This window comes from Apodemus sylvaticus, chromosome 14 (genome assembly GCF_947179515.1).
Source record: "Apodemus sylvaticus chromosome 14, mApoSyl1.1, whole genome shotgun sequence".
Taxonomy (NCBI): Eukaryota; Metazoa; Chordata; class Mammalia; order Rodentia; family Muridae; genus Apodemus; species Apodemus sylvaticus.
The window spans coordinates 81,571,461-81,598,962 of NC_067485.1; the positions used below are offsets into that span (position 1 = coordinate 81,571,461).

At 44.2% G+C, this 27,502-nt stretch overlaps 1 protein-coding gene across 1 annotated transcript in view; it reads left to right on the top strand.

The window, feature by feature from the left end:
- The first annotated feature begins 17,319 nt into the window (after positions 1 to 17,319).
- Il2ra (interleukin 2 receptor subunit alpha) overlaps positions 17,320 to 27,502 on the top strand; it is a 38,915-nt gene continuing 28,732 nt past the window's right edge. The window contains exon 1 of the mRNA XM_052157201.1: positions 17,320 to 17,567. Coding sequence (XP_052013161.1) covers positions 17,504 to 17,567 — 64 coding nt within the window. The 5' untranslated portion in view covers positions 17,320 to 17,503. The remainder of the gene's footprint in view (positions 17,568 to 27,502) is intronic.

A 27,502-nucleotide genomic window follows, 5' to 3' on the forward strand; every position in this document is an offset into this window, starting at 1 on the left:
GTGTTTGTGTGTGGGTCTGTGTACGTGTGTGTATGTGTCTATGTGTGTTACATGCCTATGGAGGCCAGAAGACAATCTCAGGTCCCATCCTCTGGGATTCCTTATCCACTTTGATTTTTAATATAGGGTCTCTCATTGATCTGAAGCTCACCAAAGAGGTTAGGTTGACAGGTCACATGGGTTCTGGTGATCCAACTCAGGTCCTCATGGCTGTACATCAAGAACTTTACCCACTGAGCCAGTTTTCTACTCTAATTTCTTCATCGTGAATATCAGTTGCTAAGAAAGACTTAAGCCATCCATTCAATGAAGACTACAGTTATCTATAAGTACTTGAGAACTTGATGATGCCCCCACCCTGGGTCATATAGACTGAGTCTGAAACTCCATGTACAGAGCTTAGTGTAAAAAGAAACTAAGGTTACCCAGAAAATTCTAAGAATTAACCATAACCGAAAAGAAAAAAAAAAAAACCTAGCATGTGACGTACTTCATGCCCTGGCATACTCAATAACATAAGTCAAAATTCATTATTTGCCACACGCCTTGCCTGCCAATGGTTTCAACTTCAAGAATATGAAACACAGAAACATAATGATGTGGTAGGGTGGAATCGTCCATTGCAGAAGATGTCCCACTCTAATGGGGAAGGCTGTGAATGTAATATAGATAACGCACATGTATATGTGTATGTATATGTCTGTCTGTTGGTCTATCTATCATCTATCTATATGATAGATATGAAATCTGTACCATCTGCTCAGGTTTGCTCTTCACCAAAATCTGCTCTGAAAAATACACTCCTTCCCCCCCCTGAGGCAGGGTTTCTCTGTGCAGCCTTGGTTGTCGTGGAACTTGCTCTACAGGCAAGGCTGGCCTTGAACTCAGAGATCCACATTCCACTGCTTCCTGAGTGCTGGGATTAAAGGTCTGAGCCAAACCCACCTGGCTATATACCCTATTTTTAAAAGCCCGGCTAGTCCTTTAACTCTTTCTTCTTCCTCTTTATATATTCTCTGCTCCACTGTAGGCACAATGTCTCTTCTGATATAGTTAGTCAATACATACAGCATCTCCATTCAGATGCCTGTTGCTGTGACCCCAAACAGAAATCCTTGTTCTCTAGCTGCCTGATAACCACAGACTAGTTTCTGCTCTGCTCCTACTCGGGGAGCAGCAGCATCCAAAAAAATATATTAAAAATCTTCAGGGGTTGGGGAGATGGCTCAGCACTTAAGGACACTGGCTGCTCTTCCAGAGTGCACAGGTTCGATTCTCAACCTGTACTTCTAGTTCCAGGGAATCCAACACCCTCTTCTGGCCTCTGAAGACATGTGGTATACTGACATACATGCAGGAAAAACACTCATACACATGAAAATGCAAAAAAGTATTCTGATCATGTGTATGTGTGTGTATGCATGCGGGATGTGCACCTGAGTGTCGGTACCCATGGAAACCAGTAGTGTCAGATCTCCATGGAACTTGAGTTACAGGCAGTTGTGAACTTCCCTGCATGAGTGCTGGAAACTGAACTTGGGTCCTATGGAAGAGCAGAAAGCTCCCTTAGCCACGTGCCATCTCTCTGGCCCCAGCTACATCTTTCATTGGTAAGTCAGGAAAAAAAAAACTGAGTCAGAATTGACCCTTCTATTTTCCTTACACAAATACCCCATCTGATCAGCAAAGCAAGTAACTGTGGAATGGTGTGTGTGTGTGTGTGTGTGTGTGTGTGTGTGTGTGGTGCTAGGTTAAGAACCTGGGCCTCAAAGATGCCAGGCAAGCACTCTATCACTGAGCTATACCCTCAGTGCTTTCTGGTTGTACCGTTCAGAGCTTCAGGTGGCTACCACAGCATCTCCCAGCTATGTCAGATGGTATGCGACCCTTGTTGTAGTCAGGCAACTGGAATAGCCTGACTACACCCTTCCTCAGTTTTCATCCCCCTGCAGTTTTCCAACACAGAATAAATCCAAGACTCCTGACCTGCCTGTAAGCCTTGAGACAATTTAGTCCTTTGCAAGTTCCCAACCTGCATCTCTTACCCAAGTGCCTGGCTTCTCTACCCCACAGGCCTGTTCTGCAACATTAGTTACAGTCATCTCTCTGCCTTGGAGGTGTTCTTCCCTCAGAGAAGAATATTCTCTGTTCTACGTCTGAGTACAAGACACCCCCCCCCCAGGAGTGTTTATCCAACATATGCACAGTATCTCCATTTTGTTTTTAACAGGGGTCTCACGTATCCCACTGGCCTTGAACTCATTATGCAGTGGAGGATGAGACTGGCTCAACACTGCCTTCATAATCCTAGGCCAGCTTTTACTTAGGTCTCTCTCAAAGAGTTTCAACCCTCCTGTTTCTCTCTCCACGTCGCTGTGGTTACAGGATTGTGCTGCTCTGCCCAGTTTTATGGAGCACTGGAGATGGAATCCAGGGCTTTGTGCATGTGAGCTGAGAGCTCTGTGCAGAGTTACATCCCCGGCCCAGAACGCCAAGTGTCAACCTCAAAAACAGAACTCTTGCTTGTCTATCTTTCTCACAAACCCACACCAGCTTCTACTGCCCAATCAGTAACATCTTTCATTTCTACCCAAACGTGCCCAGTCTGGCTGACTTTTCCGCTTACGAGGGCATCCTCTCCGCCGTCTCCGGCACGGTTTGCCTCCTTTCATTACTGTTTCTGTGATCCACATCACCACAGAACATTGTGCTACCCGTTCGTTTCATTTGCCTCTTGTCTGTTAGCCTCGTTCCAGCTGAAGGGCCTCAGTGATAGCATCCAGGAGTTTGTGGGTATTTCCCCCTGTTTTGCCAGCACTTAGCACTCACCTGGCATATAGTAGCTACTTGATAAATCATAGGGTGTCACAAGGTTCCAAACATGAGCAGAAAATATTCTATATAAAACAGGTAGGCCCATCAACAGCATGGGGAAATGGAGATCATGAAAACAGAGCTTTTTTTTTTTCTTTCAGCAAATGACAGGTAAGACAATTAATTAGAAGTCAGGTGTGGTGGCACACCTTTAATCCCAGCACTCAGGAGGCGGAGGCAGGGGGATCTCTATGAGTAGGAGGTCAGCCTGACTTACAGTATGAGTTCCAGGACAGCTAGGGCTCTGTTAAACAGAGATACCCTGTCTCAAAAAAAAGAAACTTGTCCTTTCTGAGCTGAATGCTACGATACACACCTCTAATGCTGAGACCAGATCTTGCGTTCAGACTCCATCTTAGAGCCTGACCTAAACTTGAGTTAACCAACAAACCAGCACCTCGCACCAGTCTTCTCCAGGTTACTCCCTAACAAACCCGCGCCTAGCACTAGTTTCCAGGTTACTCTTTTAACAAGCCTCACCCTGGCACGTCAATTCCTAAGAACTACCAATCAGGAAGAAAGCAGAAAGTTTATGGTTTGTCTCCCAGCACCAGCCAATTGTTTTAAAGGGCAACAACATTTCATAACAGCCCCCCAATCAGATGTGCGCCAGGCTAGAAAGCCCCTAGCTGCTTGCTCACCGCTGTAAATGCTTGCTTGAAACCGGGCTCTTGGACTTCACCTTTCTGTCCTGCAACATCAGGGTCCACGGAGAGCCGGAGCTCGAGATCAAGTAAAAAGGCCCTAGTGCGAGTGCATCATGGGAATTGGCTCCTCGGTGGGTGGTCTTTAGAGGTTCACACACGCTTTGAAGGGGCATAACAATCCCAGCTCTATCCTTTCTCTATAATGGATAAATTCACCCAGGCTTAGCCTTTTGTGTATCTATCATAGTGGGTAGGGCAGGGAAAATACGGTTATCCAACCAGAAAAGTTTTCAGCTTCTCAGAAAAAACGAATATCATCGATCGGGGCACTCCTACTATGCCATCCTACCATGACTGATGAAACAGATAGTGGATTCTGAGAATTGAACCCTGCGCCTGCCGTGTTGTTACTGCACCCACCGTGCCGTGTTGCTACGGGGCTTAGCAGAGTTTCTGAGAGAAGGCTCCTCCTCGTCTAGGTTTTGTTAGGAGGTAATCCTCTGGCATTACGAAGAAAAATTCCATGGTTTGTTCTTGATTTTGGTTTGTTTCTTCAAATTTTAACTTCAGAAGTAGGAGAAATATGGGGAAAAAGAACCAACGGAGAGGGGCAAAGTTGCTCGGAACCTAGAATGAGCCAGGAGATTGTGCAATGGTCCTCTCGTGTCTCCCTTTTTCAGGAAGTTCTCGAATGTGTTTAGAACACGAGGCTGGTGTGCGCCACTCCTGTAGCCCCATCTGATCTGTAGGAGAGGAAGGTCCAGAGTCAAAGGGAGCCATTTCCCAATAAGAAAAAGTGTTTACATCCGCGGGCCCAGTTGCTCATTTATGGTTGAGCCTATGACTATCCAACTTGATTGAAATTTCTACCAAATCTTTGTTTGGTTTAAATTTTGAAAAATAAAGAGCATTAAAATGTTTTAAATTTCACATATGTGGGTGTTTTGTTTGCATGGATATCTCTGTACAACCTGCGTGCCTGGCGCCTAGGCTGGCCAGAAGTGGGATAGCATTTGAGTCAAGTTACAGATGGTTGTGAGCCAAATAAACCATTCTTCTTTTAAGTTGATTTTATCACTGTGATAGAAAGTCATCTAACATATCTAGTGAAGAAACCAAAACATTTATATAGAAATCCTTTTAATGGTTCTCCATAGAATCTTTAATTCAACAGGGATCATGTGCTAGGTCCTACATTCAGAACTGAGACTAAAATGATAACAACAGAAGACAGATTCTTTTCCTAAGATACGCAGAGCACAGTTGGAATTCTTGGGCATGCACAGATTAATGGAGGGTACACTTTTAAGTTGGTAAATTTCCTGAGAGCGATGACATGGTAGAGTGTTTGAAGATGATGTTTGTAGACACCACTCCTCACAAGCTGGGTGAGAGTGGGCATTTATTTCATAACAGCAGCAAAATATAATCTCTTTATCAGCAATGGAAATCGCGACAATGTGTCAGTGAGGCATGGTTACTGTGTGATAGTGAGTAAGGTAACACGTTCAAAATGCACAGCACAGAGCCTGCCCTGTGATAACCATTTATTGAATGGTAGTGGTTATTTCAGTACTAGAGATATGCTAAGGTAACAACTTGGAGAAGAGATTACCTCAACATAATGGGATCTGATGAGATATTATCTTTTTAAAAATCTAGCATATAGGTTGGCCCTTAAAGAATAATAGAGGAATTGATTCTCATACCACATAAGGACCCAGCAAAGAGAGTTACAGACCAATTCCCCTCTGAACAGAAGTGCAAAAGTCTCAGTAAAACACTTGCAAACTGAATGCAAGAAAACACTAAAAATCATCCACCATGATCAAGTAGGCTTCATCCCAGAAATGCACAGGCAGTTCAACTTATGTAAATTGTTAAGTGTCATCCACTATACAAACAAACTGAAAGAAAAGGAAAAACTACATTGTCATCTTGTTAGATACAGAAAAACAAAAAGGGTTTTGACAAAATCCAACACCCCTTCATGATAAAAGTCCTGGAGAGATTGGGGTACAAGAGAAATAGCTCAACATAATAAAGGCAGTTTACATCAAGCCTATAGCCAATGTCAACTTTAATGGAGAGGAACTCAAAGCAATTCCATTAAAATCAGAAACAAAGAAGGCAACTTCCATATCTATTCAATATAATACTTTAAGTCTTAGCTAGACCAACAAGACAACAAAAGGAGATCAAGAGGAATCTTTATCTGTAGATAGTATAACTCAAAAAAAAATCCACTGGGAACTTCTATAGCTGATAAACACTTTCAGCAAAATAACTGGATACAAAATTCTCTCACAAAATCAGTAGCCCTGGTATATACAAATGACAAATGGACTGAGAAAAAAAATCAGGGAAATATTACCTTTCACAAAAGCTTCAAATAATATAAACTATCTTGGGGTAACTGTAACCAAGTAAGTGAAAGACTTGCACAATAAAAATGTTAAGACACTGAACAAAGAAATTGAAGGTATCAGAGTATGGGAGGATCTCTGAAGATCAGACCAATAGGGTTAATATAGTAAAAATGTCCATTCTGCCAAAAGCAATCTACAAAATTGATGAAATCCCCACCAAACTTCCAACACAATTATTCACAGATCTTAAAAGGACAATGTCCAGCTTCATTTGGAAATACACACACACCAAAAATACAACAGCAAAAACAGGATAACAGAAACCATCCTGAAAAAAAAAAAAAGAACTACTGGGCAATCTGTACTATTACAGAGCTGTAGTAATAAAATACAACATGATATTGGCACAAAAACAGACACACTGATTGATGAAATTGAAGACATGGACATAAATATACACACCTGATTTTTGTGATAAAGAAACAAGAAAAAACACACTGGAAAAAAAGACTTTCTTTAACAAATGGTGCTGGCCAACTTGGATATCTAGATGTAGAAGAATCCATATACATCCATACTTTTGACCCTGTTCAATATTTAAGTACAAATGGATCAAAGACATTAACGTAAAACCAGATACACTGAACCTGATAGAGAAAGTGGGGAAAAGCCTTGACTGGATTGACATAGAATAAGACATTCCAAAGAGAACACAGATAGCAGAGGCACTAAGAACAAATTAATAAATGGAACCTTGTGATGGTTTGTATATGCTTGGCCCAGGGAGAGGCACTATTAGGAGATGTGACTGTGTTGGAGTAGGTGTGCCACTGTGGGCATGGGCTTTAATACCCTTGTCCTAGCTGCCTGGAAGCCAGTCTTCTCCCAGCTGCCTTTAGAACAAGAGATGAAACTCTCAGCTCCTGTACCCTATGTCAGCCTGGATGCTGCCGTGCTTCTGCCTTGATGATACTGGACTGAACCTCTGAACCTGTAAGCCAGCCCTAATTAAATGTTGTCCTTTATAAGAGTTGCTTGCCTTGGTCACGGTGTCTGTTCACAGCAGTAAAACCCTAACTAAGATACTACCAAAAGGTAAATACCAGCTCAGCCACCACAAACCCTTGGATAGACATTGCTGTCCTGCCTGCAAGACCTGCTAGTGCAACAGTGTCACAAAGCTCGTGGGAGGGGCCAGCCAATGTCTGATTTGTCTCAATGCCTACTCCACAAGATGGAACCCATGCACAACACTGCTTGGGTGACCAAGAATCTAAGATGAGACTGCCCAGGGTGAAACCAAATGCTACTGTTCTAAAACAAGACAAAACAAAACAAAACAACCACAACAATGAGATGATAAGACAACTCCTAATGTCATTCCCACTGTTTCCATAGATGAGTGTCTTACTCAGCCATTGTCAGAGAAGCTTCCTCCAGTATAGATGGGAACAAAGACAAAGACCCACAGACAGACATTATGCAAAGAATGAGAGATCCCTAGGTGGGGTGGTCTCTGGATGGCCTTTCCTTCAGTCTCTGACCCATTTTTTTGTTTCTGTCCATCCCATCTGCAGACCACAAACCCCCACACTACTGCTGATGCCAAGAAGTACTTGCTGACAGGAGCCTGGTATGGCTGTTCCCTGAGAGGTTCTGCCAGCACATTGACCAATATGATGCAGATACTCACAGCCAACCATTGGACTGATCCTGGGGACCCCAATGGCTAGGGGAAGAACTGAAGAAACTGAAGGGGATTGCAACCCCATAGGAAGAACAATATCAACTAACGACCCCTGGGAGCTCCTAGGGAGTAAACCAAGAATCAAAGAGTGTATGTGGAGGGAGCCAGGACTCCAGATACTTATGTAGCAGAGGATGGCTTTATCTCACATCAGTGGAAGGGGAGGGAGGCTTGATGCCCCAGTATATGGAGATGCTAAAAGGGGAGTGGGGGAGTGGGTGAAGGAGCACCCTTATAGAGGCAATGGGGAGGAGGGAGGGAGAGGATGGGATGGGGGGGTTGTGGAGGGGTAACCGGAAAGTGGGATATCATTTGAAATGTAAACAAATATAATGATTAATAATAATAATAATTAAAAAGGAATGAGAGAGCTTGGAACACGCGGGCCTAAACGGGAAATTCTCCATCAAGTCCGTTCCCTAGGGGCTCAGGGAACACAGTAGAAGAGGCATAAAGTACGTAAGAGCCAGAGGGGATGGGGGACACCAAGAAAACAGGATCCTCTAAGTCAACAGGAGCAAAGCACAGAGGAAGAAGAGTGACACAGCCCACACTGGGCCTGCAGGGGTCTGCACCAGGTCGCATGTGCACGGCTTCCAGTTGGTGTTCTATAGGATTCCAGAGTGTGTTCATGCAGTGGACTCTGATTCTTGTACCTTCTCTCGGGCTCTTTTCCTTCCGTTTGTTTTGCCCAAATCCAATGTGTTCGTTTTTGGTATAGTATAGTATAGTGCATAGTATAGTATAGTGCATAGTATAGTATAGTGCATAGTATAGTATAGTATAGTGCATAGCATAGTATAGTATAGTGCATAGTATAGTATAGTGCATAGTATAGCATAGTGCATAGTATAGTGTACTATAGTGCATAGTATAGTATAGTATAGTGCATAGTATAGTTATAGCATAGCACAGCATAGCATAGCATAGCATAGCATAGCATAGCAGCATCCTTTAGAAGCCTATTTGTCTTCTAATGAGAGACAGAAAAGGAGTGGATCTATAAGAGAAGAGATGGGAAGGAGAACTGGGAGGAGTAGAGGTAGGGAAACCATAACAGGATATATTATATGATGAGAAAAAAATCTATTTTCAATAAAAGGAAAAAAATTTAAAGAAAAATAATTAGGGAGTAAATATGATCAAGTGTATTATATGAATGTCTGAAAATGTCATATTAAATACAGTTCTTCATATCATTACTATACACTAACTTTAAAAAAAAAAAAGAGTGAGATTGGGATTGCAGACTCTTCAAAGACAATGAAAAAAGGAGGAAGCTGTTGGTGGGAATGGTGATTGAACAGGAAATGTAGAGGAAGAAGCCGGGAAGCCATGTTGAAGAGGGCAGTCTGAGGCAGAATATAAAAACTTGTAAACAGCAGGTCAGAGAAGCTGGGATTAATGCCAATGAGATTTTGGCCGTTTCTAAGATTAATTTGGAAAAAGAAGGGAGAGGTGTGTTCTTCAGGAAGACTTGCCTGGAAGTAATAGATGAGACTGAAGGAGGTGTTAGGGCTGGCTCAGTGGCTAGGCCCTTGCTTAGCATGTGCCAGGCCCTGCTTTTGATTACCAGCACTGGGAAAAAACCATAGAGGATGGCAGAATGTTTGAGTCAATGATGTCAGCTGGAAAGCTATAGTTACATAGATGTCTAGACGAAAGGTGACACAGACATGACTTCACCTTCCTCTCAAAACCCACAGACCAGAGCTACAGAACCTCACAATCTTTGCCTCCAGAAGTCCCAAGAGTTCATCAGTGCTGGCTTGAGAGACTGAGCTGTACTACCCAATCCACCCTTGAGCTAGACCCAGGCCAGAGGAAGTCAGGGAGCCTTTCCTGATACCTATGTGGCAAAGACTCAAAAGAAAGTGGGATCATGGATTGAGGGGTGCATCAGCCAATGAAGTACTTACAACAAAAGCATGAAGACCTAGGTTTGATGCCAACATTAATGGTACCCTGTAATCTTAGTACTAAGAAGACAGACATGACTTGATAGCCAAGTAATAGAACAAAACTTGGCAAGTCCCAGGCTCAGTAAGGGACTATGTCTCAAACTCTGTTGAAGAGTGATTGACAACAACAGCAACTTCCTCTGGTTCCCAGACACCTGCACTTGTGAAAACACACACACACACACACACACACACACAGGAACATGCATACACATACACACACCACACACGCAGCACACATAAAACAGTCACATACACAAATATACATGCACACATACACAGGCAAGCTTGCCCACACACATGCATGCCCCCACACACACATACACACATATACATACACATGCATAATCACACATACACACATGCACATGACACACACATTCATACACACAAATACACACACACATGCACAGTCACACACACACAGTCATACACACATACACACAGTCACACACACATACACAATAGGAAACTGTCTACTAGTTAGCATAATCTGCAAATGATAGCAAAGTTGATGTTTGGTTTTCAGCGTGGGGACTGAGTTTGTGAGCTGTTGGTCTCCCAGTGCCCCTTTGGAGCTCAGCATTTGCACAGAGGACAGTTCCTTTGTGCATAGTGGATTCTGGTTTTCCACAGGGCCCTGTCTGGTAAAACCTAGTGGAAATTACAAGCTGAGAAATTCAGCCCTGTGCCACAATAACAGGATGCACCTGTAGATTTCACAGAATTAGCCGCTGTCTTCTCTTAACGCCGATTTGAGAGAAAGAAGCCTGTTTGTCGGCTGCCAAATAGGGCAGAAGTCAAGTGTTCCCACATATCTGCGAATGGTGGACGGTATCAGCCACAGTGACACCATCTTTCTAGCAGTCACCTGAGGAGGACAGAGACTTGCTTGCCTCCCCCTCCACCACTCGCCCCTTGCTGACTCCTTTGGGACTTATCCTTGGAATCTGCTAGAGTTATAGGGACTGGTCTGGCCTTGCCCTCCCCAACCCCATGGTGAGATCGCCAGCTCTTTGAGAGCAGGAATCCTTTTCACTTCATTTTTGATTGCACACTCTGGTGTAGGGCCCACTTTCTCGATCCTTAACTAGTATTTCATGGAATGGAATTCTAGAAAAGTGCACGAACTGTGTCAAGGTGATGTCGTGGGCACTTAAACAGACATCCAAACCTGTGTCCACACATAAAGACTCAGTGCCTCAGAGGCTGAAAATCACCTCTAACTCACCCAGAAATGCAATAAATACATACATTATGGGTTCCCTGAGCTACTAGCCATCCTCCAAGAAAACGAAGACCCCTTTCCTCCCCAGCTCTCCCCTTCATGACTTTCCTGTCCTCCATTCTCTCCTCCTCCTCCCTTTGCACCCCTTCCGGTCCTCTCCTTCCCCTCCTCCCTCTATTCTTCCTTCCTTTCTCCTCTTCCTCTCTCTCCTCTTCTTTCTTCTCCCCTCCCCTCCCCTCCCCTTCTTCCACTCTTCTTCCCTCTCCTCTCTGCTTTTCCTCTCTTCTCCTCCACACCATGCCCTTCCCTCCTCTCCCTTCTCCTCTTCTACTTCTGAGACCAGCAATGAGCACAGGGCTCTTCAGAGCGAGGAGTGGGAAGCCGGAGCGTGGGAGCTTTTATGTGGTGTCAGGTGGGAAGGGCAAGTCTGACAGAGCCAAGGAGCAGTGAGCAACTGCTTCCCTTCTCAAGGGCTGGTTTCTTTTTCTCCGTGAGTAGATTATGGGCAGTGAAAGCTTTGACCTGAGTTTCAGTTCTTCCCTTCTATGGTCTTCTCAAGACATCGATAGACAATTAATAGACAGGAGTATTGGGGATGAGAGAAGAGAGAGAGAGAGAGAGAGATCATGAGACTTTGAGCTACACAGCTTCCTTTTATATCTGGCATACAAAGAAAGCTGTGCTCAGAATTCTAACACACCCTCAAAACTGATTCAACTCCAGAATGTATAAGAAAAAACAATTTAATTTAAAAAGAACATCTTTGAAATTCTGAGGAAAAGGGTTACTATCACAAAAGGAACTATAAACGATCACTGTCAAATGATTTTTTAGGATTATTTATTGATTTATTTATTTGAGACAGGGTTTCTCTGTATAGCCTTGGCTGCTCTGGAACTCATTCTGTAGACCAGGCTAGCCTTGAACTCAGAGATCCACCTGCCTCTGCCCCTCAGATTAAAGGCATGTGTACCCACAAACCTGATTTTTTTTAGGATTTCTTTTACTCTCTTGATTGTGCCCCTAAAATTGTTCCAGTCTTTCTATTCCATCTGGATTCTATCTATTCCATCTGGATTCTATCTATTCCATCTGGATTCTATCTATCTACCACATTTCCTTTTCTTTTTCTCTTATTAACTCACTTTCTATGCATATTTATGTATATGTATTGTACACATGTGCACATGTTGCACATGTGAGGATATCCGAGCTCCTTGGTGTGTGCACACGTGCACATGCATGTTTGACAGCATCGGGTGTCTTCCTTGGTCACTTCTACTTCATTTTTTGAGGCGAGTCTTGTGCTGAACCCAGAGGTCCCCTGATTCAGAGAGTGTGGCTAGCCTGCTCCTTCTGGGGACCCCCTTCCCATGCACCAAGTGCTGGAGTTACAAGCACCACGGAGCTGCCTCTCCCCTTGGGTTTTGAGGGTTTGCAGTCCAGGCTTCACACCTGGGTGGCCAGTGCCTTATCCCTTGAGCCATCTCCCAGACCTTCAGCCTCTTTTCTATAGCAGCAACTTTCTCGCTCTTTGCCTCTCTAATTGGTGAAGTCTTGCCTATGTTTGGTCAAACCTGTCAGCAAGGCGAAGAGACGGAGATATGCTGGGGCTCAGAGCCTCACACATGCTAACCAAGTACACTGGTCTTCAACTGTGCCCCATCCTGAGCCACACCTTAACGGTCAAAGTAAAGGCAAAATAATCCAATTGATACCTGTTTTAAAAGATAATTGTTTATTTTTACTTACTTACTTTTATTTTGTGATCATTGGAGCTTTGCCTGTATGTATGTCTGTGTCTGTGTGAGTGTGTCAGAACCCCTGGAACTGAAATTACAGATATTTGTGAGCTGCCATGTAGGTCCTTTGGAATCTTGGGGATTGACCCTTGGTTCTTTGGAAGAGCAGACAGTGCTTTTAACTACTGAGCTATCTGTCCAGACCAATTATCTTTATTTCTTTTATATATATGAGCCTTTTGCTGTGTGTACATTAATGTATCATGTGTGTGTGCTGTGTGTGTGTGTGTTGTGTATGTGTGTGCATGCGCGTGCACATGTGTGTGCTGTGTGTGTGTGCTGTGTGTGTGTGTGCGTGCGTGTGTGTGTGTGTGTGTGTGTGTGTGTTCAGTATCCTTGATAGTAAGAGGAAGGAGTCAGAGGCCCTAGAACTAGAGCTATGGCAGTAAGCAGTTACATGGGTACTGGAGACTGAGCACAGATCCTTAAGAAGAGCCACTCCTGCTCTCAGCTCTGGAGCCATCCCTCCAGCCCCATGGGAGATGCAGGTAGATAATGAGAACCAAAGCATGGTTAGAGGGAAGAAAGCGGTTCTATGTTCTACAGCATGGTAGGATACCTGTCTCTACAACAGCGTATGGGAGAAAGAGCTGAACGCTCCTAATAAACAGGAACGAAAAATCCAAGGAGATGGGAGTGCTATCAGCAGAAGACATCATAGCACACTGCACTGAGGTGTGATGTTGCACCTCAGAAGTGAGTACAAACACCTTTCAATTTTTTTTTGAAAAGAGAATGATTTGGGACTAGAGGTGAATGGCTCAGCGACCGAGCACGCACCTAACATTGATGGGACATGTACCAGGACATGTGAGGCCCCGGGTTCCATCATCAGCAACAAACCAAACAACAACAAAAAGCCCAACTTTTTAAAAATGTTAAAGAAAAACATTAGATTAGTTTTTGAGTTTTTTTTTAAATGGGACATTGGGCCTTCCAGAACCAGAGAAAATAAGAGGAAAGTTAACCTGCAGAATAGAAGACAAAACCACAGTAATAGGATTTAAAAACAGAGCGATGATGACTAATTCTACAAAATACCTGTGTCAGAACAGTTTGTGTGAATATTTTAAACTGACCCAACAAAAATAATGGCAATGCAATCTGGGCATGGCAGCATATGCCTTTAGCCCAGCACTTGGGGACAGAGGGAGTAGAGCTCTGTGAGTTCAAGGCCAGCCTGGTCAGTCTACGTAAGTTTCAGGACAACCAAGACTTCATAGAGAGACCCTAACTAAAAAATATTAATGGAAACATTAAAAACGCTTCAAATGTGAAGAAAAAAAGGAACCCAGTGGAGTTCTCATCTTGGTGACATTTTGTGTGAAGGATGAAACTATCTGCAATAGGAAAGAATGGATAAAAGGGGTTTTCAGGCTGTAGACGTGGCTCAGGGGTTAAGAGCATTGACTGCTCTTCCAGAGGTCCTGAGTTCAAATCCCAGCAACCACATGGTGGCTTTCAACCATCTGTAATGGGATTTGATGTCTTCTCCTAGTGTGTCTGAAGACAGGTGCAGTGTACTCATATAAATAAATAAGTCTTAAAGGAGGGGCTCCACCAGCAAGGAGAGCCCGCCCCCCTCTGAGCTCTGCGCCCTTAGCCCGTGCGGGCCTTCGGGCTTCACCTGCTCCTTCGTGCACACTCTATCTCTTCCTTTCCTGGCCTCCTCTATGCTCTTTGGGGCTTGTGGTGTTTCTGAAGTTACCTTGACAAAGCAGGAGAGCCAGGAAAAGGAAGTGAAAGGAGATCTGATTTCTCTCCTCACCTTTCTCCTTCAGTTCTAGTCCATCTTCCTCTCCAGTCTTGCCTCTGATCAACAAAACCCTTATGTTAAAAGTTAGTGAGGTGGGGATGGCTAGGAATCAAACATTAGTGTAGATTTTAAAAAGATCATCTTCAAAGACCTTCCCATACTGTGGGGATGAGAGGACTATGACGGAGACCATCAACTCCTTCGTGTAAGTGGAGTTGATCTATCTCTCTACTGTTCACTTAATAACCATGTAGTTAACTCAAGCTAATGAATTTGCCCTCTGCAAATGCCGACACGCTCAGTTCTCTACTCTCATATTCATTTTCCCTGTGCAAATACTCTGCCAGCAAGCCTCCATGTTACTTGCATTTGTAATAAACTTAGTTAGGAGTTTATTATTTCATGCCTTGGGAAGTGTTTCGACATCTCTCAGCCTTCATTTCTCTTGAAATCTTACTCTTCCCAGCACACCATACCAGCTTTGGCATTCCTGGGTATCTTAGGATTGCTATTGCTCTGATGAAATATCATGACCAAAACCAACTTGGGGAGGGAAGGATTGATTTCGCTCACAGATCCACATAACAGTTCATCTTCAAACACAATGATGGCAGGAACTCAGTCAGGGCAGGAACCTGGAGGCAGGCGTCGATGCAGAAGCCAAGGAGAAGTGATTCCAGGCTTGCTTGCTGTGGTCACTTTAGTCTGCTTTTTTTTTTTTTATAGCACTCAGGACCACCAGCCCACGCATGGCAACACCCATAATAGGCTAGGCCCTCCCCCGTCAATCACTAATTAATAAAGTGCCCTACCGCCAGATCTGAGGGCAGCGTTTTCTCAGTTGAGGCTCCCCCCTTTCAGGTAACTCCAACTTGTGTCAGATAGACAAAAACCAGCCAGAACATCATTGCACCCTGTTGGGACATGCCCTGTGGCTCAGATTCTATCCTTCAAAGTCCTCCTCGCCATCAATCCAACTGGCATTTCTATCCTCACATTCCTTTAGTCTCCCAGTCAACGCTACTTCTGGTCAACTGTTGAGCACAGTTTGTACCTGCAGGACCTTCCTAGAAAGGCTACATTCATCATCCAAGGACAGCACTCTTGTCTTTCCCAAGCACAGTCATCCGGAATGCTCCCCTTGCTAAGCATCTCCCGCTCTTCCTTGTCATGATCACTGGGCAACGACCACCTTCTACTATTGGGAAGAGCAAAGACTCACCTCTAACCTAAGAGGAGGCAATCTGGGTCAGATAGTTAATGCCTGATATGACGTGCAGTTTCTTCTGAGAAGTACCAGACATTTCTGATAAGAGAGTTGAGCAACTTCCTGATCTGCGGAGACTCAGTTTTATACAGTTGACCGACCAACCGCCTGTCCTGAAGGAACATTAGTGACCCTTAGACAGATGTCTCTTAAATTAATCTATCGGGGTCATCTAGACTATCTTTTCTTCCTTAAAAGTCTTTACCAGGGAAGAAGTATTTGAAATGGACTTAGTGGAAACTACCTATTTCCAGCAGGTTTGAAACAAAACGTGGACATGTGCTTACAGGGATTTATCTGAAATAGCTTGAAATGTATGCTGGTTTTATATTCATGTTCATGTGTCTTTTTATTTCTGTGTTTTGTTTTTTTTTTGAGACAGGGTTTCTCTGTGTAGCCCTGGCTGGCCTGGAACTCACTCTGTAGACCAGGCAGGCCTTGAACTCAGAAATCCGCCTGCCTCTGCCTCCCAAGTGCTGGGATTAAAGGTGTGCACCACCACTGCCCGACTATGTTCCGGTCTTAATGTGTCATGGTTGAATTCCTGTATGTGTTATGAAATCAGTGCTGATTTCAAAAATATATTGGATGTAGCCCGTCTCCAGAGCCCACATCATGGTATCTTTATCCTAAGATCCTCAGGTTCTTAAGAGTTCAAAGTACCCGTGACCCTCCTGTGAACGGTCTATAAATTTACTGATTATGTGCTAGTGTGCATTTTTCCCTCAAGGGAGGAAATTAAGATTTTACCAGATCTCATTTGCAAAACAAGATGATCAGCAATTAGGCTAGAGGTAAAAAGTCATATTAATAGTGGATGACAAGACAGCTTGGTGACACTACAAGAGAAGACAAAGGGTTCTTTCTGAAAGTCCTCCTGGGCCTGTCTTCTACATTTGTGGATCCCATACCCATGGAACATTGAACTATGCATCAGAATTATTCAAAACCACCTTGCACAGGGTGTTGGTGGTGGTGCATACCTATAATCCCAGCATTCTGAGAGGCAGAGGCAGGCAGATTTCTGAGTTCAAGGCCAGCCTGGTCTACAGAGTGAGTTCCAGGACAGTCAGGGCTATACAGAGAAACCCTGTCTCAAAAAACCCAAATCCAACACACACACACACACACACACACACACACACACATACACACACACAAACACCTTGCATGGACTGAACTGATACAGAGGTGTTTGCTTATTGTCTCCCTCTGAACATACCGCACAGCCTGGAATTCAGTTACACTTCTAAAAGGGCTCTAGATCAGGACAATTTAGATGAGATGCCCGCCTTTGGCTAAAGATGCCCTTCCACCCCTTTTCATGATCTTGCTTCTCAGTCTTTGCTGAGTCTCCTGGGGGAGACTCCCCGGAGAGAACTCAGTTTACAAAACCCTAGGTGAGACCACTGGCGAGAAGTGCTTGCTCACCCCTCCTGCCACAGTAGGGAATCCCCCTTTCCTTGTACAGGCAAAGCATAAAAAGGACTCATAAGTGAAGCCCGATCCTTCTCACCAAACACTGCCCACACCTCCCAGTAATTGAACTTGAAAAAAAAAAGAAACTGGTTTGAAAAATTACCGCAAACTATATTGTCATCAAAAAACACTTCCTATATGAGATCACAGAACAGAGTAGGCACAACTTCCTGCTGAGCAGATCAGCCTAATGCTTAAATAGAACAGCTCCTGGCTGTCATTGACATTGTATAAAAGCCAAGATGACAGCCTGAGAGGACCAAGCCCTTGTTCTGACATTCTCCCAGGAGAATGTAGAAAAGGGGCTGACTCAACATACGGCAGAGAATTTCATCCAGTTCCACCCTCCATCCTGATCCCACGTGTCAGGAAGATGGAGCCACGCTTCCTGATGTTGGGGTTTCTCTCATTCACCATAGTACCCAGCTGTCGGGCAGGTAAGAGACCAGGGACTGCCCTGGGAATCTTGGGAAGCCTACATCTCCTCATCTGGACAACCAGAGGGAGCACAGAGGTGAACAACCCTGAAGAGGGAGTTGAATCATGGGTTCTACCTCTTGTCTGTGGTCCCCCAGGACCTCTTTTTGTGCCTCAGTGGTCCCGAATCTATCAACCTTTCTTACAATAGCAGAAAGGAACTTCACATTCATAGTCCTTTTTAAGTTTCATTCCCAGGGATGGTTTGGTTATGCTGTCTTGGGAAGTGTCTTGTAAATGTCATTTTATGGCAATTTCAGAAAACATAAATATACTCATTTTCAGAGCATGACTTTCCTCTGCTCCTCTGGTGTTATCTTCTGTGTGTGTACATAGTGAACATATATGTAAATTGTAAATTCCATCATCATCCTCATCATGGATTTTTGTCAGGTATTCTTTTAAGAAATAAAAATCACCACCAACTCAGACATCCAACAACTCTTCTTAATTGAGGGTGAATTTCCTAATACCATTTTTTCCTTGCTAATCCAGAAAGAGAAATAGGTTTGTGAAAATATATATATTTCAGGTCTATTAGATAGATGATAGATAGGTAGGTAGGTAGGTAGATAGATAGGTAATAGATGTAGAGATAAGTAGATAGACATAGATAGATAGATAGATAGATAGATAGATAGATAGATAGATAGATAGATAGATATAGAGAAATGAGGACTCAATAAGTGTATTCTCTGAAGATGGGGCTATTGAATAAAGAACAGAAAGATAGGTATGGGGCCAAAGGCATTACAGCTCTGGACAGGAAGCTCAATCTTTTTCTTTTCCTGTGTTGTTGGGGATAGAAATCCAAGGCCTTGAGCACGGTAAGCAAGCACTCCAACCCTGATTCCTAGCCCACAACTTAAAATGCTTTAGTTGCATTTGGGAGGTAACAGAAAACTACTTGAAAATGTCAGGGAATGCCATTTATAGAGTATGCTTGATTAACCAGATGTATGTACTTTATTACAACTTCCAACCACTTTACAGTGCATGTGTCATCAATCAGTAGAAGTGACCCCAAAATCAGTGTTCAAGGCTCACATCCCGTTTATCTTTTCTACTGGAAACAAGAGCAGAGGTGATGCTGGCTGATAGTAGAAAGAAATCAGGTACAAGGAGCTGCGTCAAGAAGGACCTTGGCTCCCAATGGGAGAGAGAACGCAATGGCCAGGCTTGTGGAGGTTAGCAAGGAGCTCAGAAACTACCCCAGGGCAAGAGTTAATCTCATTTCAGCTTTCTTCATTCTCCAGGAAGAATCCAGTTTAAGCAATTCATGGGTCTGGAGAGATGGCTCATTATTGGCTTAGCGCACTAATTGCTCTTTCAAAGAGTTGAGACCCCCAGGACCCAACACGGTGGCTCAAAACCATCCATAACTACAGTTCCAGGGCATCTGACAACCTCTTCTGGCCTCCATAGGCACCGCACACATGGCAAATAGACTTGGATGTGGGTCAAACACCTATACATATAAAAGTAAATAAATATTAAATTTTAAGAAAGTCTAAAAAATAAACAAGTCTTTCTATTCCTTGGGGGCAAGAGGTTTTTTAATGAAATAAGACAGACTGTCAACAGATTCAATTTCTAGCTGATTCATAAGGCAGGTTTTCATTCTGAAAATTTCCAAAGCCACCACTTAAAATTGTGATGTGGTACAAGGGATGTATTAGTCAACCTGGGTGTTGTTAGTCTCTGTATCACTGGGCCTTGGGATGTGGTTAAAAGAGAATTCTCCCTGATGTTGCCAACACAGCAGCAGCTAACTGAAGCCACCTTTCTTAGAATTGTGGAAAGTCTGAGCTGTCTCTTGATCATTTTTCATTCTAGGAATTCTGTAATCTAATCCTTATCCCTCTAGAGTCAAACAACAGAAGGTGTGGAAACATATGAACATGATACACTTGTCTAATTATCCCTTCTGGTAAAGGCAACTGCCCACACTAGAATTTCCCATCTTCAGCTCTGTTATTAGAACGCACGCTTCACAATGCCCCCTCAGCTCTTCACAGTGTTATAGCTACTGTGACTTTGCTCATCACCCAAAAGAGACCTGGAAGACCTGGGGCTCTGCCAAGCACTGGGAATATTTAATAAAGCAATCCTGACATTTGTTCCTAAGGGTCTGAAACAGCTTGATAACGGAACCTGTGTCTGTGCTTGATTTAGCTTTGAACATTGAGAAAGCAATAATTTATTTCACCTGCTTACGTGTCACACATGTGTGTTCATGTGGATATGTGTGTAGATGAATGTGTGTGGAGACCAAAAGGCAACTTAGGTATTAATCCTTAGGTGCCACTGACATGAGTCTGTGTTCTTATTGTTTGGGTTTTTTTTTAATTGTTGCTGACTAGAGATGGAGTTTCTTGCTAATCTGGGACTACTTGGTTAGTCAAAGCTGGTTGGTCAGAGAGTTTCGTGTGTGTGTGTGTGTGTGTGTGTGTGTGTGTGTGTGTGTGTGTGTGTGTGTATGTGTGTATGTGTGTGTGTGTGTGTGTATTTTAGATGTATCAGTGTTTTGCCTGCATGTATATATGTGCACCACATGCCTGCCTGGTGCCCTCAGAGGTCAAAAGAGGGCATTGGATCACCTCAGACTGGAACTATAGATAATTTTCAACTTCCATGTGGGTGGTGGGAAGCGAACCTGGGTCCTTTGTCCTTAACCACTAAGCTATCTTTCCAGATGCATACTGACAAATGTGAGTACTAGGGATCAGAACTGAGGTCCTTAAACTTAAGAGGCAAGCACTTCACACACACACACACACACTCAGAAACTTTGAGAATTCTAGACACTTGTGTGTAATTTCTTGTGGAAAGCATTCCTGTGGTAGCCATGAACGCCATGAGGCCAGGCTGCACCTCAGCACAGCGGCTGCTCATGCTAGCTCTTTTTTCCTTCATCTTCCTACTGCCCGATGATGGTCATACACTTTACAGATAGAGATCGAAGTCTCTTAAGAAGTAGAACATGCCATCAGTGGTCAGTGAGGAACAGACCACTAGGAGACAAATGAACATTTAAAGATGTGTAGAATGGAACAAGACACCTGATGATGTTAGAGAAACCAAAGGCAAGACCTAGCAAGTCACAGCTTTCAGCAAACTTCTCTCTGCAACAGGAGAAGGTTGTTGCAGAGACCTTGAAATCCCCTTCCAATTCCATCATTATACCTCAAGAATTCTGGGGGAAAAAAGACCTATACACATACACACACACACACACACACACACACACACAAGTCCTTTTTATGTTGGGGCACTTTTGGAAACAAGAAAAGTTCCCAACCAAAGACATGCCCGGTGCCATGTGGATTGCAAGGTCACCAGGTATTAGCAGACCAAATTCTGATAGCCGGGTTCTTGGTTATTTCCCACTCTCAAGAGTGCAATGCTCTGCACAGCAGCATTACTAATTAGCAGATTACTAATTCTGTACTGCTCAAGTTGTGGGTGTATGTAAAAACACCACTGTGTTTTGGTGAAGTCTTCTCCTGTTTGATTGCTTGCTATGGGGATTTCTTCCTTCAAACTACAACCATGTCTTGCAGAAGGAGTGAGAGTCTATCTCTTTCTTCTCTTTATCTTGAACTATTCCCTTTGAGGAAAAAAAATGAGAACCTTTATTCAATGCATTACTTCAAAAAGTTATAAATCCCAGACCTGAGATGCCTAGTTAAGAGTGCATAGTGCTGTTATGGAGTTTGGTTCCTCGTGCCCATGCTGGGAGTGTGGTACATACCTGCCTATTTGGATCCAGTGATCTCTTTTGACCTGCATGTACATATAGACACATAAATAAATGAGACCTTGCTGTCCTGGAACTGAACCTGTAGATTACGATGGCCACCACCTCAGAGAGCCACCTGTCTCTGTCTCACGAGTGCTGGGATGAAAGGCATACGCCACTTCTGCCCTGTAAACCCAGGCCTCTTGATGACTTGATTACAACATCTCTTGTATGCCTTTATCCCAATTCTCAGAAGTGGATGTGTCTTTATCCATGCAGCCATCCATCCACACATTAGAATTATAGGGATAGAAAAAGGTCCAAGCCTGTGTTCTCCAGCATGAAGACTAAACAGCTGCTGATTGATTCCTATCAGGAAGACTGCCATGGGAAAGCTGACATCTGCCAACGCTCTGTTCCCTTTCCAACTCTCTGCCACATTTTCAAGGGCATCGCCCATTTGCAGGGAAAACAACTAAGTGATCTCTGAAAATGTTGGGTGTTTCCTACTCTGATGTTGCTCACATCGTTTTTGGCTACTTGGCTCTGTGGTCACCTCAGGCTTTGCCTTTCTCAACAAGAAAACAGGTCTCACGGGAACTGTCTGTGGAGCCGTGCTTCCCAACACCAGCTGCAATTACGACGTGCATCTGGAGTGCCTGTGAAAGTAATGGCTGGGACTTCTTCAGACTAGTGAAGTCAGACTCTCGGGGGAGAAGAACCAGGCATTATTTTTATTACCCTCCAAACAAGGAAAATGCAGTGAGGAGTGAAATCTAACACTGTAGAGACGTAAAATAACGGAATCCTGCAGCCAGGCATGGTGTGCATAGCTGTGACCCTTGGACTTGGGAGATCAGTGGAGGAAGATTGTGAGTTTGAGGCCAGCACAGAGCTCCACAGTGAGACTATTTTAAAAAGAACAAACAAGCCGGGCAGTGGTGGCGCACGTCTGTAATCCCAGCACTCTGGGAGGCAGAGGCAGGCAGATTTCTGAGTTCGAGGCCAGCTTGGTCTACAGAGTGAGTTCCAGGACAGCCAGGGACTATACAGAGAAACCCTGTCTCGGAAAAAAAAACAAATTAAAAAAAAAACAAAAACAAAAACAAAACAAGAAGAGAAGAAAGAGGAGGAAGGGGAGGGGGAAGGGGAGGAGGAGGGGGAAGGGGAGGAGGAAGGGGAACGGGTGGAGGGAGGTGTAGAGGGAGGGAAGAGAAATGCAAATGATTCCCATGTTGGTTTAATTCCATTGCTTCATTTTTATTCTTTGAAAATAGAGGAGCACTTCTCAAACTTTATGAGACCCCTGGGGATTTTGTTATAAAGCATTCTGTTTGGAGAGAGATTCGGTAGCTTGAAATTCTAGTTCAAACAGGCTCCAACATGAGATGTGTATTGTCAGTGCATGGGCCCAGTTCTGAGCAGCAGGCTATCATGTAACAACAACAACAACAACAACAACAACAACAACAACAAAATGCACACTACCTATCCACACAGAGCTTGCAACTGAAATGGAAAACAACTCTAGAGAAGATTAAATATTGATTAAATGTTGCATGGTCTATATAACACAGCCTACAAATATTATAAGTGATCAGAATACAGAGAGCAGCCTGGGTAATAAAGATGATTCTCTGAGAAGATGATTTGGAGAACCTAGCTCTGAATGGTGCTTAAGGATAACAGAGACTGTTAGAAGACCGTATTGTGTGATGGTTCTGCTGTACACATGGGCTGCTCTCAGCCACCTGAGGACTGAGGAGCTGTACAGAACAGCCACGCTGATGGACTATATCTGTCATATCCATATGTATGTGACTATATATTCATATATATTTATATATGTGCACAGAGATGTGTGTCAAAACAAAATGTTTCAAATGCATAGTGTTTCTCTGCTAAAAATCAATACTTTCCCCACATTAAAAAGCTGAACATGGTAGGCACATGTTTGTAATCCCATTGCTGGGAAAGCAGGATGGGCAGATCGCTGGGGCTTACTGGTCTACCAGCCAAACCAGTGGTGTGTGTGTGTGTGTGTGTGTGTGTGTGTGTGTGTAGGTCAGAGGTTCACATTTCATCTTCTTCATCTCTTGACCTTATCTTTTTTGAGACAAGAGTCTCTCACTGAACCTGGAGCTCACTGGTTCAGCTAGACCACCTGCTCAAAAGCTGCATTGTGGTCCTGTCTTCTCCAGTCCCTCTGTTGAGGCTGCAGGAATACATCGTAGGGACCCAAGCCTAAGTCCTCCTGTTCTCCCAGCACCGTACACGCCAGCATAGCCTCAGCCTTCCCCCGGCTCTCCCCCAAATATATGTAGCCCAGGATGGCTTAGAAATTCATGATGTGATTAAGGTCAGCCTCAAACTCTCGATCCCTCCGGCTTCGCTCTCAGTGTCTGGAAGTGCAGTGTGTGCCTCTCTCACTCTGGTAGGAGCTCCTCAGGACCCTGCTAGTCTTAGATCCTGTATTCTCTGAATCCTTCTGTAACCTTCAAAGAACAGCCTGGGGTGTTTTCCTTGCATCTGATAGTGTTTCAAAGAAGGCACAGCAGCCGAGTCTGCGCTGGCAGCTGGCAAAGCAGAGGAAACTCTGAGCACCTTTGGCCATGAGTCACCACACTTCAGTCAGGAATTGCCATCTCTGCCCACAGAATCGCCCACTGTTTTCTGTGTGGGACCAAAATAGATACCTCCTTCAGAAACTGGTTTTCTGTTTGTGTTCTCAGTAATAAAAAATAAAAGACAAAGATGGGTATGTGCTTCCAAGAGCAGACTAAAAAGCCACTTACAGGTAAATGTGAGAGGTGAGAGGCACAGTGGCAAGGAATGTCCACCCTGTGGCAGGGATTTGTCATTATTTCTCTCTCTGTCACTTTGTGAATCTCATTAATTCATTCATGATCTATTGAGCCACTTCTCACAAGGTTAGAGATGAGTAAGACCCAACTCAGCCTCCAGCAATGTCTTGTTTATAAGAGAGATACTGCCTGGACTCTTGCCACCCAAGCCAAGAGCTGAGATTCAAGTCAGAATATAGATGGACCACAGGGCCCTGTCCACTGCTCCTGCAAGACCGACACTCCGTCAGCGTGAGTGACTGAAATTATTAGAATCCAACACTTTCCATTTCGAATTTAGAACAATTAATTCGCACAGAGGTTTTGTGCTTTGCTTGGTTCAAGCAATACCTTGCAGGGACATTTCAGGTTCGGGAGTCCTTCAGTAACAGACTGTTTCCACAGCCTCAGGAATGTTAGAGGCACCATCTATAGGCCAGCTACCACATGTCTTGAGTACATTTGAAGTTTCCTCCAGTCCTCAACATCCATGACCTCTTCAAGGAAGAAAGCAAGGGAGGGCAGAAGGGAAGAATCCTCATTGATCCAATTCACACCATTCGTGAGTTTCCTTCTCCTCCCTTCCCCTCTCCCTTCCCCTCCTTTCCTCTTCCCTCCCCTGGCCTGCCTCTCCTCCCCTCCTCTTTCCCTCCCCTCCCCTTTCCTCCTTTCTCCTCTCCTCCCTTCTCCTCCCTTCCCCTCTCTACCCTTAACCTACCTCCCCCTCCCTTTCCCCTCCCTTCCCCTTCTCCTCCCATCCCCTCCCCCTCCCTTGCTGTATCTTCCCCTCCCCAGCCCTGCCCTCCCTTCCTCTCCCCTGCCCTCCTGTTACCTTCTCTTTCATCTCCTGTGGTTCTGAGGATCTAACCCAGGACCTCACCATGCTAAGGTCTACCACTGAGCTCTTGTTTTTTGAGACAAGGACTCTAACTGAGGTGGACCTTGAACTTCCCACACAGTCCAGGATAGCCTCAAGCACATTATCTTCCTTCCACAGCATTCCCTAAATCCTGGGATCGCAAAGTATATTATCACATTAGAGTCTTTGCTTTTTGTTTTTTGTGATGCTAAGGATTGAGCCCAGGGTTCAATTTATACTAGACAAACACTTTACCTCTGAGCTGGGTCCCCAGTTCTTACTATACTGTATAAAGACAAAAAAAAAGCAGTGCTTTAAAGATGTAATAAACTATAAGAATAATACACAATAAAATGATATATAAAAAAACACAATGTATATATGTAAATGAAAGAAGCCCTAAAATCAAACAGGCCCAGGTCCCCGGGAAAAGGTCAGTTTATCATGTTGTGGGTAATGGCAAAAGAAATGTTTCTAAAAGTTTCTTTTGAAGTCCCCGACTTCTACACTGACGTCAACCTCTTCCTGCCCAGCACCCTGAGAGTTTCCAGGGAGTTTTGGGGCCGTGACTTGACACCGGGTTGCATGGTTGACACTTGCTGACTGTGGGCAGGTTGTGGTGGTTTTCCCTGACAAGCCTGTCACTCAGCTGGGTATCAGAGTGGTATGATCTTCCTGTCCTTGTGGTAGTGACACCTCTGTTCAGAGCTTGATTTAGAACAAAAAAGAACCTTTGTAAAGAGAAAACTCCTTATTTAAAGGAAAGTAAACCCAACTTTTAAAGAGTCTTTTAAGAGTAAAAGGGCCCGTGTCCTCAGACACCCTGCTGGTGCCCTGAGGAGAGGTGTGACCGAGGGCTCACTTCTAGGCTTCCCTGTCGGTGCCAGGCCTCACTTTCCCTTTCTCACCGGCTCCTCAGAGGCCATTTCTCTGAAGTAATTTTCAGCTGTCAGTGCTGAGGAACTGTTGGCCAGAGCTTGCCATCCTGCTCCTTAGAGAATGCAGTCCCTGCATTGATAACCCAGGTTGTCTAGCCAGTGAGCTCAGGGGGTCCGCCTGTCTCTGCCTCCCGGATCCTCCCAGGTTGGGGGTTATTGGTAGTGCTCGGCATAGTTGCTCTGGGTCCCTCAGATTTTCATGACTTTTCTTTGTTTTCTGTCTCTCCTCTGATCTTTTCTAAAAATTGGTTATTTTGTTTATTTACATTTCAAATGTTATCCCCTTTGCCTGTTTCCCCTCCACAAACCCTCCCTCCATCCCCTCCCCCTCCCCCTGCTTCTAGATGAGTGCTCATTCCCACCCCCCCTCAACTCCCACCTCACCACCCTCGAATTCCCCTACGCTGGGGAACCAAGTCTTCACAAGACCAGGGGCCTCCCCTCCCATTGATGCCTGACCAGGCCATCCTCTGCTACATATGAGGCTGGAGCCATGGGTCCCTCCATGTGTACTCTTTGGTTGGTGGTTTAGTCCCTTGGAGCTTTTGGGGGGGTCTGTTTGATTGATATTGTTGTTCTTCCTAAGAGGCTGCAAACCCCTTTAGCTCCTTCAGTCCTTGTCCTTCAGTCCTATTGGGGTCCCTGGGCTCAGTCCAACGGTTGGCTGCAACTTCTGTCCCACACCATGGTTACTTCTCCTGTCTTTAATTGCAGCGTTTTGGTTGTTTATTTTAAATTTTTATTTGTTTGCTTATTTTAACTATTTATTTATGTATTATATATACATATATATGCATGCTCTGTGTGCAGGTATGCATATAGGCAAGAAGAGGGCATCAGACAACAGAGGGCATCTGATCCCATTACAGATGGTGGTGAGCCACTGAGTGGTCACTGGGAATTGACTTCAGGACCTCTCTGGAAGGGCAGCCAAGGCTCTTAACAGTTGGGCCTTCTCTCCAGTCTCTATTTGTTTGCTTGCTTATTTATGCATTCATTTATTTATAGACAGCATCCAGCTATGTGTCCTGAACTAACTCGATATATATAGATAGGCCAGCCTCGAACTCACAGTGATCACATCCCTCAGCTTCCTGAGTTCTGGGACTACAAACACAGGGGAAATCCCACAGATGTCCACTTGAAGCTAGCCCTCACAATTACAACTTACTTCTCAGAAGGCTCTGTCTTTTTTCAGAAGACTCTGCGTGGGATTTACCAATTTAGCAGAGCTCTGCTAAAAATATGTCTCCTTCCCAAGAAATCAGTTTCTAAGATTTGAGGGGGGAAACTGTCTTTAGTTTTCAGAGAAAGAACAGGAATATTTCTTTCCTGCCTTTTTTTTTTCTCTCTCTCTCTCTTTCTTTTTTAATCTGATAACACTGTAATTTAAATTGAGTTGACATTCTGTGGTAAGTTTGTGGTTAACTCTTTCAAGTGCTGAAGCTGTTTTCACTGAGGTGACTGAAGAGTTAGAAAAAGACAGGCCCGACCACTGTAGCTTCACAGGCTC